Source organism: Odocoileus virginianus, chromosome 9, assembly GCF_023699985.2.
Source record: "Odocoileus virginianus isolate 20LAN1187 ecotype Illinois chromosome 9, Ovbor_1.2, whole genome shotgun sequence".
Lineage (NCBI taxonomy): Eukaryota > Metazoa > Chordata > Mammalia > Artiodactyla > Cervidae > Odocoileus > Odocoileus virginianus.
This window is the reverse complement of record NC_069682.1, coordinates 20,506,073-20,518,442: the sequence shown is the minus strand read 5'-3', so window position 1 is coordinate 20,518,442 and position 12,370 is coordinate 20,506,073. Positions and strand designations below refer to the sequence as shown.

The 12,370-nt window shown below is 37.3% G+C and overlaps 1 protein-coding gene across 11 annotated transcripts in view; it reads right to left on the bottom strand.

Annotated features, from left to right (window-relative positions):
- MLLT10 (MLLT10 histone lysine methyltransferase DOT1L cofactor) overlaps positions 1 to 12,370 on the bottom strand; it is a 214,507-nt gene that overhangs the window by 160,770 nt on the left and 41,367 nt on the right. For 10 of the 11 annotated variants that reach the window (XR_011489384.1, XR_011489385.1, XM_070472048.1 and 7 more), the window contains one exon: positions 3,171 to 3,225. The exons of the other annotated variant lie outside the window; for it this stretch is intronic. Coding sequence is in view for 7 of the 10 variants with exons in the window: in XM_070472048.1 (XP_070328149.1) it covers positions 3,171 to 3,225 (55 nt within the window). In the remaining 3 variants the exon portion in view is untranslated. The remainder of the gene's footprint in view (positions 1 to 3,170; positions 3,226 to 12,370) is intronic. 11 annotated transcript variants of the gene reach the window in all.

Genomic DNA, 12,370 nt, shown 5'->3' with positions numbered 1-12,370 from the left:
AAGGAGCCTGGTAGGCTACAATCCATGGGGTGGCAAAGAGTCAGACATGACTGAGCAACTCACACAAAATAGGAATAATCAAAACTATCCTTGAAAAACAGCTTTTAACTCCAACAGAGAAAAGTGCATGCTATTGAACATTGTTATGAATATATAACGCTGATTTATTCAAATTCTTCTAATTGTTCTGTCAGATAGTATCTATCAACGGCCCTCAACTCATTTTAAAATTTCCTCTTCAAGAATATAGATAAGCTGACACCACCTCTTGCCTGGCCCCTTCAATTGTACACTTCCTGTCTTTGACAATGATGGTTGGGAAAGCCTTAAAATCATTCACAAGAGATTTCCATATAGGTTTGGCTAGAGTTCAGTCAATAAAATGGCAGACTGAATTACCTCTACAATCGTTTTTTCTATCTCTTCCTATGTCTCTGATTTTAAGTATGTTAAAAGCACACAGGATCCAGCTACACCTTTCCTTTTTATAGTTGGTCTGGTCTCATACACTTCTAACCCATTCATAAGGCTGTCAGAGTGATCTTTCTAAAACAGAAAACTCATGTTATTCCTCAGCTTCAATGGCTCCTGATAATTATCAGAACCAAGCCTTGAACTAAAAAGGGGGAGGGGGAGAAGAAAGGCAAAGGGAGAAGAAAGGCAAAGGGAGAAGGAAGGAAAGGAAGGCACGTCAAGACTGGGGGAGGAGGCTGGAGGGGAGGGAGGGAGGGAGGGAAAAGACAAGCATGGGAAAGGGAAGAGCAGCTCCACCTCTCAGAAGGCCTACCATTCAAACTTTACAATGCAAATCCCTGATACACCTGCCTCTTTATCATTTGCTTCTCCCTTTGCCTATAACTCACTTTCAACACAACAATCTATGCTGAAACACTTACCTTCAACAAAGATCTATGGAGTAGTTGACACTGAAGAAAATCAAAAGTAAAAGTGAGAAATTCCTGATCATGATCACTAGAGAAAGAAAACTAAAACTTGGAACATAATTTTCCAGCATGAAAACTGGTGTTAGTTGCTAGGTTGTGTCTGACCCCTTGGACTGTAGCTCACCAGGCTCCTGGAAAATGGGTATTAGATATACAGTATCATCAATACTATACATCAGGCACATTGTGGGATTTTGCTAACCACTCTGCAAATACAATTAGCATTTCTACAGGAAAATGCATTTCATGCTCCAAAATAATTTTGGAACGGAATTTAGAATCTTTTAAATACACACCAAATTTAGACTATAACACAGATGGCACTGCAAATCAATAAGGAAAAATGAACTGAAAGAAAAAAGGAAAGAAAGAAAAAAGAAGTCATAAAAATACTAGAGAAGGTACTCCCCTGGTGGTCCAGTGGTTAGAACTCCACATTTCCACTACAAGAGGCACAGATTCAGTCCTTGGTCAGAGAACTATCCCACATGCTGTGCATTGCAGCCAAAAACAAACAAAAAACAAACTTAGAGGAAAATGTGAAAGCATTCCCTGTATAACTTTGGAGTAGGGAAACTGTTTAACTAATGGTTCAAAATATCAGAAGCCATGACACATAAGATTAATAAATTCAACTAAATAAAAATCAAAACCTTCTGTATGGATAAAAACCCCAAGAGTAAGATTAACAGCGAGAATGAATCATCAAAAAAGCCTAATATATGAAGTGCTCCTATGAAAGCTCCAACAAATCAAAAAGAAAAAGATCCAACGACTAAATAGAAAAAGCATATGAAGAGATCACAGAACAGACAACATGAATTGCTCTTAAAAACATGAAAAGATGCTCAGATTCAGTCATAATAAGAGAAATGCAAAATACAAGCTCTGAAATACTTTCACCTACTGGATTACCAAAGACATGAAGAATAAATAGGTTTTCATTCATTACTGCTAGGAACACAAACTGGTACAACCACTAAATGGAATGATTTGGGAATATCTACCAAAATTAACTGCAAAATCTCTTCCATCCAACAGTTCCACATCTGAGAATTAATAAAAACCTACAGATGTCACTGCATACAAGCAAAATGACATATATACAAGCAGTAGTCATAAACACAAAAGATTAGAAAGTCCATCAACAAGTGACTAATTCCATAACATGCAGTAATAAAGAAAGCTCTATACTGATAGTAGATAAACTGCTTGGGGAAAAAACTTCAGTTGCAAGAGAGTATGCATACTATTAATCCATTTGTATTAAAGTTACAAAAATAAGTCTCCTCATATTTATTGGTATATGCAAAAAAGTAATAGAAACTATGCTGGTGGCAGAAAGTTTACTGAGAAACTGTGTAGATGGTTAACAGAAGTAGGAGGGTGGTTTTGAATATTTAAAATTTTGGATAAAGTGACTTATGGTCTAAACATTAAATTTAAACAGATATATTGCTAGCCAAAAACACTATTTTTTCCTTTTATTTACTTGTGTCATGACACTATTCTATGCCAAAAATGCTTTATAGAGTTGGCTGCCCAAAATGGAAGTACATACTAACAGTGGCTTAATTTCTACTTTTTTGAGATTCATCAGTTACTTAATTTTTATAGTATGCCACAGATGAATTAAATCGATGCCTACACATTTAAGAATGGTACTGAGCTATAAAGAAACATGGGACTTCTTTGAGAAAGGTAACTAAAAATGGAAATGAAAACTAGAAATACAAAAGGGGCCTTAGGAAAATAAACCAAAATTTAAGGGAAATCAAATTTATTTATATACAAACAACAAAGATCCACAGGATGTCAAAATTAACATTCATTAGAAACATCATTTGTCTAGCAATACACAAAAGAGGGAAAAAAGAATCTAAAACAACAGATTTTTATCTCTAACCAAGAAAAAAAAAGTGGCTTATTTTCCCAACAGTAATTTCTAATATAAGAAATTGTATCCATTAAAAAAAAAATTCTCAAGATTTTAATTAGAAGTATATGGATCATCCTGCACTAAAAACACAAAACAAAATATACCTAAGTTTGCCCAAAAAGTAGAAAAATTGTGCTTCAATAAAAAGAAAATTCATGAATTACACCCAATACTGATAAAAATTTGAGTGGCCATCACTATTTGATATAAATGAATTACCAAATATTTTAAAATACATCTGCACTCCCGTTCTCAAGAAAAATTTTTTCAAAATTTTCTGCACTTACCGCCATTATCTGTTCTTTTTAAAGCTCCATCCTTATGAGGACACAGTTCACATCTCTATTAAAAGGGGGGGAAACAAAGAGATTTTTCAGATTACCAAAGTATAACATCTTCCCCTGTAACTTCAAAACTATTCAAAATGTGGCAGTGGCATTTTCTCTTAGTTGCCACCAAGAATAATTCAGAAAGATCCTCACCAAATAATTCTCTGTGATAAGTGATCATCCTCAGAGTACAAGACAAGAACTTTTAAAAAGCAAAATTTAGTGAACAGTAAAATGTTAAGACTTTTTCCTTCTTGTTGTATTAATAGAAATAAAGAGGTTCTCTGAACACAGTATTTGGGCACGATTTTTAGTATTTGCCTCTATCCCTTTACTGTCGAATCCACCAGATTATTACATAGTCAGCTGGATCTGGTTTCTCCTGAAATAAAGAGGCAAACTCAAATTCATAATTTCAACTTAAGCAGATTATGATCTCATATGTGATGACCTGTCTTTGGAAGGCAAGAACTGCTCTAATTATTCCCACTATTCTTTTCATTTACAGCACAGTGATTGATACTCAGTAGTTATTATGGATCCCTCTCTCTATCACTCCCACCATTTAAAACCAGAAGCAAACACCAAGCCAGTATTACCATTCCTTTTCCCTACTGACAAGAGGACTGAAATAATTATAAAAATAAAGAGTTTTCAGCGGCACTGTCTTACTATAGACTATAAAGTCATATATAACTATTTATTATCTATATCCTTCCTTACTCTCCAAAGAGGTTTTGAGAGTCACTTCTTAAGTAGGTTGATGAGAAGTCCAGGGTGCCCAAGTAGGAGAAATTGGTCTGGGGCAAAGGAGAAGAAAAGGACAAACTTCTCTACATTCCTCAGTCTTAATCACATTTTTGTTTTTGTTTTTTTTTCCTTTAAGCCCAGAGCTGATGATTACACAACAAAACAACTCATCTTAAACTCTGTACTAAGGATTATATAACAACAAAGTATCCTGCTTGAGGACATGTTTTTCCTTCTTAAGAACCTTCTGACTAATCCTGTTATCTTAAAATGTAAATTGTGGGAGTGGGTATGGTAACACCTTTACAACCTTGAGGCATTCTTTGATTTACTGTAATAACCAACTAAAAAAGTATCTAGCTCCCTTGCTAAGACTAGCGAGGAGGGCACTCTCCACCCCCTTCTAATGTCTACATCAAAAGCCTTCTCTGTCCTTTTACACTGTAATAAAACTTCTGCCACACAAGAGCCCTGAGTGGTCAAGCCTGGTCCCTGATCCTGAAGCTAAATTTTCTTCTTCAGAGACGACCAATCCAATACCGTTCACCATAAGCTATCAGTTTGAAGCATATAATATGGTAATATAAATGAGCTACTAAGGAAAATAAAGAGCAGGAAGTTAGCTGGTTAGGGAGGATAAACACCAAAGTACTAAAATCATCTACATCCACCAGAAGCAGTTATGGCATATACAAAACAACTAGATGTAAATTATATCAAAAACAGTCACCATGAGGGGAGGAGAATACAAAAGCAGGTTTTTTAAAATGCACTTGAAATTTAGAGGTCAGCAACTTAAAACAATCCTATATATATAGAGCACTATATCAAAATCTCACAGTAACTGCAAACCAAAAATCTGTAATAGATAACACACATAAATAAGAAAAAGGAATCCAAACATAACCTAAAGTATGAAAGTATGGAAGTATTAGTCACTCAAGTCGTGTCCAACTCTGTGACCCCATTGACTGTAGCCTGCCAGGTTCCTCTGTCCGTGGGATTTGCCAGGCAAGAATACTGGAGAGGGTTGCCATTTCCTTCTCCAGGGGATCTTCCCAACCCAGGGATCAAAACCAGGTCTCCCATATTGCAGGCAGACTCTTCAACATCTGAGACACCACGGAAGTCCAGAAACGTAACCCAAAAAGGCCATCAAATCACAAGAAAACAAAAGAATAATAATGGGGAAAAAAGACCTACAAAACAAATCCAAAACAATTAACAAAATGGCAATAAGAGCACATATATCAATAATTACCTTAAATGTAAACAGACTAAATGCTCCAACCAAAAGGCTGGCTGAATAGATACAGAAACAAGACCCACATACATGCTGCCTACAAGAGACTCACTTAAGATATAGAGACACACACAAAGTCAGAGGGTGGAAAAAGGTATTCTAAGCAAATGAAAAAATCAAAAGTCAGAGTAGCAATGCTTGTATCACACACAGACAAAATGAGAGGGTGGAAAAAGGTATTCCATGCAAATGGAAAAATCAAAAGTAAGTTAGGTACAAGTCAGTCTGTTCCAGACAAAACAGACTATAAAGACTGTCACAAGAGACAAAGAACATTACATAATGATCATAGAATCAATCCAAGAAGATGAAACAGCTATAAATGTATATGCAACCAACACCAGAACATCTGAATACATAAGGTAAATATTAATGGACAAAAAAAGAGAAACTGACAGTAATACAATAATGGTAGGAGACATCAAGTCCCCACTTCATCAATGGACGGATATCCAGAGAGAAAAGCAATAAGGAATCACTGACGGGCCGTGATTAAGACTCCACACTTTCAGAGCCTAGGCTCCCAGTTCAATCCCTGGCAACGTGGCACAGGAAAGGGTGCTCAATATTGCTAATTATCAGAGAAATGCAAATAAAAATTACAATGAGGTATTGCTTCACAGCAGTAAGAATGGCCATCATTAAAAAGTCTACAGGACTTCCCTGGTGGTCCAGTGATTGAGAATCTGCCTGCCAATGCAGGGGACACACGTTCAATCCCTGGTCTGGCAAGATTCCACTGCCATGTAGCAACTAGGCCCAGGCACAGCAACCACTGAAGCCCATGCAGCCTAGAGTCTGTGCAATGTGACAAGAGAAGCCACCGCAATGAGAAGCCCTCACATCACAACTAGAAAGTGAAGTGAAGTGAAGTCGCTCAGTCATGTCCGACTCTTTGCCACCCCGTGGACTGTGGCCCACCAGGCTCCTCCGTCCATGGGATTCTCCAGGCAAGAATACTGAAGTGGGTTGCCATTTCCTTTCTCCAGGGGATCTTCCCGACCCAGGGATCAAACCCAAGCCTCCCGCATTGCCGGCAGACGCTTTAACCTCTGAGCCACCAGGGAAGTTGTTTCGTTTTTTAAGCCTACAAACAACACAGGCCAGAGAGGGTATGAAGTAAAAGGAACCCTCCTACAGTGCTAGTAGGAATGTTGTAGCCACTATGGAAAACAGAACAGAGGTTACCAAAAAACTAAAAATAGAGCTACCAAATGACCCAGGAATCCCACTACTGGATGGGCATGTATCCAGAGAAAAAACTCAAAAAGATACATGCACCCCAATGCAGTATTAATAGCAATACTATTTACAACAGCCAAGGTATCAGTTCAGTTCAGTTCAGTCACTCAGTAGTGTCCAACTCTTTGGGATCCCATGAATTGCAGCACGCCAGGCCTCCCTGTCCATCACCAACTCCCAGAGTCCACCCAATGCCATGTCCACTGAGTCAGTGATGTCATCCAACCATCTCATCCTCTGTCATCCCCTTCTTCTCCTGCCCTCAAATCTTTCCCAGCATCAGGGTCTTTTCAAATGAGTCAGCTCTTTGCATCAGGTGGGCAAAGTATTGGAGTTTCAGCTTCAACATCAGTCGTTCCAATGAACACCCAGGACTGATCTCCTTCAGGATGGACTGGTTGGATCTCCTCACAGTCCAAGGGACTCTCAAGAGTCTTCTCCAACACCACAGTTCAAAAGCATCAATTCTTCTGCGCTCAGCTTTCTTTCTTCACAGTCTAACTCTCATATCCATAAGTGACCACTGGAAAAACCATAGCTTTGACTATATGGACCTTTGTTGGCAAAGTAATGTCTCTGCTTTTTGTATTTTTTTATTTTTTATTTTTAATTCATCTGTATTTGTTACAACTTTTTAAAGCAGAATGTGACTTAAGCACTACATTTCCATTCACAAAACTTGCTCCAAGTTACTTTTCCAGCAGCTTTACAATATGCCTGGGCAGGCTTATAATTTTGTTACTCTAAACAATATTTTTCTTTGGAAAACAAGCCCTATGTATGGACAGCTACTCCAATCAAGTTGGTTCAGCTTAACACACTAACTTCTAGAGGCCTGGCACATGCAGTCGTTAACTACAGGTGATGGAAGTTTTAAAGTATATCCCAGAAGATGAAAACTTGCTTTAACAAGTGTTTCTTTTAAACATCACAGTATATACTTCAGAACACTTCAGTGACAGAAAATTTTGGTCTACTAAAGAATCCGCTTGATAGCTAAACACTTCAGACCACCAAAGTTAACACAGGTTACATACACACCTTACAACAAACGTAACTACTTCCATCTGTTAAAATAAGCCAATATGAAACCAGGAAAAAACAACTAGCTCTGCTTTAGTGCTAAAAGTATCACAGTATCACACTTAGTATAAAGAAATCTTATCCTCCCCTTATGTAGTTACCATGCCATACAGATTTTTAAATGTTAACAAAAATAAAGAAATACTTGAAAACATAGAGGGAATGGAGACAGAGTGCTGAACACATAGCCAAGTGATCCTCAGGCAGCGCTTAGTCTACTTCTTCCATGCGGGACATGTCATCATCTCTTTCCAGGGGAGGCATTTCCTCAGTGACTGCAGCACTACTGTCATCAGCAGTGGGGTCATCCTCGTCAATACCGAGACCAAGTTTGATCATCCTGGAGATCCTGTTGGCGTGTGTCTGGGGATCCTCCAGACTGAAGCCAGAAGATAGGAGAGCTGTTTCGTACAGCAGGATGACCAGATCCTTCACAGACTTATTCTTGTCAGCCTCTGCCTTTTGCCTCACGGTCTCGATGATGGAGTGGTCAGGGGTGATCTCCAGGTGCTTCTTGGCTGCCATGTAACCCATCATTGAGTTGTCTCTCAGGGCTTGAGCCTTCATGATCCGTTCCATGTTTGCTGTCCGGCCGTATGTGCTTGTAACAATGCATGTCTCTGCTTTTTACTGTGTTGTCTAGGTTGATCATAACTTTCCTTCCAAGGAGTAAGCGTCTTTTAATTTCATGCTGCAATCACCATCTGCAGATTTTGGAGCCCAGAAAAATAAAGTCAGTCACTGTTTCCACTGTTTCCTCATCTATTTGTCATGAAGTGATGGGACCAGATGCCATGATCTTAGTTTTCTGCATGTTCAGCTTTAAGCCAACTTTTTCACTCTCCTCTTTTACTTTCATTAAGAGGCTCTTTAGTTCTTCTTCACTTCTGCCGTAAGGGTGGTGTCATCTGCACATCTGAGGTTATTGATATTTCTCCTGGCAATCTTGATTCCAGCTTGGGCTTCATCCAGCCCAGCGTTTCTCATGATGTACTCTGCATATGAGTTAAATAAGTAGGGTGACAATATACAGCCTTGACGTACTTCTTTTCCTATTTGGAACCAATCTGTTGTTCCATGTCCAGTTCTAACTGTTGCTTCCTGACCTGCATACAGATTTCTCAGGAGGCAGGTCAGGTGGTCTGGTATTCCAATCTCTTTCAGAATTTTCCACAGTTTATTGTGAGCAACATAGTCAAAGGCCTTGGCATAATCAATAAAGCAGAAGTAGATGTTTTTCTGGAACTCTCTTGCTTTTTCGATGATCCAGCAGAGGTTGGCAATTTGATCTCTGGTTCCTCTGCCTCTTCTAAAACCAGCTTGAACATCTGGAAGTTCTCGGTTCACGTATTGCTGACGCCTGGCTTGGAGAATTTTAAGCATCACTTTACTAGCGTATGAGATGTGCAAATGTGCAGTAGTTTGAGCATTCTTTGGCATTGCCTTTCTCTGGGATTAGAATTAAAACTGACCTTTTCCAGTCCTGTAGCCACTGCTGCTTTTCCAAATTTGCTGGCATATTGAGTGTAGCACTTTCACAGCATCATCTTTCAGGATTTAAAATAGCTCAACTGGAATTCCATCACCTCCACCTAAGCAACCTAAATGCCCATCAATAGAGAAATGGATATAAAATATGTGGTATGTGTGTATGTAGGAGTGTGTGCATGCATATGTGTGTGTGTATATATATATATACATACATATATATATATACACACACACAATGAAATATTAGCCATTAAAAAGAATGAAATAATGCCATCTGCAGCAACATGGATGGTCGTCCTAGAGATGATCATACTAAATAACGAAAGTCAAAAATCAATTATCATGTGGGATCACTTATATGTAAAATCTTAAAAAATGATACAACTGAACTTATTTACAAAACAGAAATAGACTCTCAAACATTTAGGAAAAAAACTTAAGTTACCAAAGGGGATGTGAGGAGGATAAATTAGGACTGTGGGATTAATATATACATACCACTATATGTAAAACAGGTAAACAAAAAGCACAGGGACCTATTACTCAATACCCTGCAATAATCTATAATGGAAAAGAATCTGAAAAAGACCACACACATAGTGAGTCTAACTCAATCATCTTGCTATATACACTTAAAACTAACACACTATAAATTGACTATGCCTCAACCTAATAAAAAGTAGACGTAGCTAATTTATGAAAAACCATTTAGCCTCACTTATATCCAAATAAATATGAATATAAAAGTCACACAGAACAGGCATTTTTGTCCACTAAGTTAGTAAATCTTTTCTTAAAAAATAACCCCTAGTGTTCAAAGTGCAGTGAATATTTATTTTCATATACTGTTGATGGCACTATAATATAATTCTTTAGGAAAACAATTTAGTGATATGCTTCAAGAAAAATACTGATTCAATTAATTGACTTCTAGAAAGTCAAAGGAAATACAATAAAAATAGCAATTATTAAGTACCATATCTTAATGATCTTTGTATTTATGCTTTAGTCAAGACATGAAAATATATATGCACAAAAATATTTTATATGGCTGTCTATAACCATAAAATTTTTATTTTAACTGTATAACAATGAGGAAGCTAATGCTACATTCACAAGACTTTGAGTTTAAAAACGCACAGAAAAGGACCTCCCCGGCAGTCCAGTGGTTAAGACTCCACCTGTAATTCAGGGGACACAGTTCAATCCTTGGCTGGGAAACTAAGGTCCCACATGCTCCATGGAGTGGCCAAAAAAAAAAAACGCAGAGAAGAAAACTCTAAGAGAAAACTACATGCTAATAAATAAAATATTATTACTATGTCTTCCCCAAAAAGGTAAAAACAGATATGAGACTTGAGAGAAAAAATGATAATGAAAAAAGAAAAGAAGATTAAGTTATAGTTAGAGGCTGCACCTTAAATTCAAGAAAAAAGGATCAGATTCAGGACAACAGAAATTCTAGACCCTACAGTAAACCAATCCAATCTGAAAAGTTTCACACAGCAGGCTACAGCTATACATGTTACTACTAGAATTCCACAGATGTATTCTTATTGAGTGAGAGGTACTGTTAAAATACACAAGTAAATCCTGGTACACAGAGGATTACACGAGCTTACCTCCCCCCCCCATTTTAGTTTTATTTTTTGGATTCCATAATCTCACATTTTACCAAGAGGGGTGAGGGAGGAGAACGTTTTAATTGAAATGGTCCAAACACACAGAAATTATATAAGATGGTTGTTTCTATTTTACTTCATGTAGTGTAGTAAGAAAGCATACAACTATTTTCCATCTTTATAACGTAGGCATCAATTTCCAAATACTTTTTCTACTTTAAATTAGCTTTTTTCCCAAAGTATAAAACTCACTATACTTCACTAAATCAAGTTCACCCAAAATACTGACTTTTAGGAAGCTGTAACTATATAACAATCCATTCAGCTATACTGGTTTACAGATTGTGAACACCATTCATTATATATACAAAAAGCAGTTAAGACTATAACTGCAACCAAAAAAACGTATAGGCTAAATAAGAAGGATAAATTCAAGTTTTAAGTTTGATCTTTCTTGTATTATATGAAAGATATAATTATGGCATGAAAAATTTTTTGTTGGATAAAACATTTACACATCATTATTTCTTCTTTTAAGCAAAAGATAAAAAATAAATATAAATTAACCTATTTTCTTGTGCTTTAGAAAGATTCATGACTACCAAAGTAGAAATAAACACCCCTACCCACCAGGCTGGGGTCTCCAAATAGCATTTCCTGAAGCAACCAGGACTCCTGAGAGAAGTGGATGTTTCCAGGTCTAGGCCAAGCATGCCCTAAATACAACGTTCTATTAAATAGCAAGGAAGCTGTAAAAGATTGCTTTAGTCCTGTCAAAAGAGCCTACCTGAAGCAACCTAAAGAGGCTCCTGCTGACCAAAGATGAAATCACTTTATGCTAAAAGAGATAAAAACTGCAATAAACTGAAAGATACCAAATGTTTTTAAATCCAAGATAAAATAAGTTTCTACTTCTAAAATGCCTAAGTAAGCTTATAAGAGACAAACCCTTACACAGGATAAGCAGCCAGATGCTGGTTTCCCACCAGAGGTCAAAACTTGGAAGGGACCAGCAAAAGAAGAGTTCCCGCTTTTCTGGGACTTTTAGTCTGAAGACAAGCCACAGTCAGCCTGTAGTGGCTCCTGCAGTCTTAACATCTGAAGAACCAGAAGTGCAGGAAAGTGACATCTGAATCCAGAAGAGGAGAGAACCAGGAGCGGAGCCCCTGAATATTTATGTACAGAATCTGCCCAAATCTCCCAGTGACCTTGGACAAACCACTCCATGTAAAGGGCAGGCTAGAGTCCAGTTAACGAAAAAAAGAAGTGAAATGAGATTCAAGCAATTGTTCAAAATATTTAGTGTGCAGCTTAAGTCCAACCAACTCAAGTGCCTGATAAAAACAGTATCAATTTCTTCAAAATGATTGAATAGAATCCAGACTTCCCACAAATATTCACAATGTCTAGCAAACAATTCAAATTACCTAATCTATGAAGAATCAGAAAACTGGTTGATCATACTCAAGATAAAAGGCAATCAATGAAAGTCAATCCTAAAATGACCTAGCCATCGGAATCAGGCTTTACAGTAATAGTATACCTAAGTTCTATGAGGTAAGTGAAAATATACCTAGAGGAAATGAAACATGAGATCTCAACAGAAGAAAAACAACTACTGAACTAAATAGAAATTCTAAAACTTAAAAATACAAAACATGAAGTGA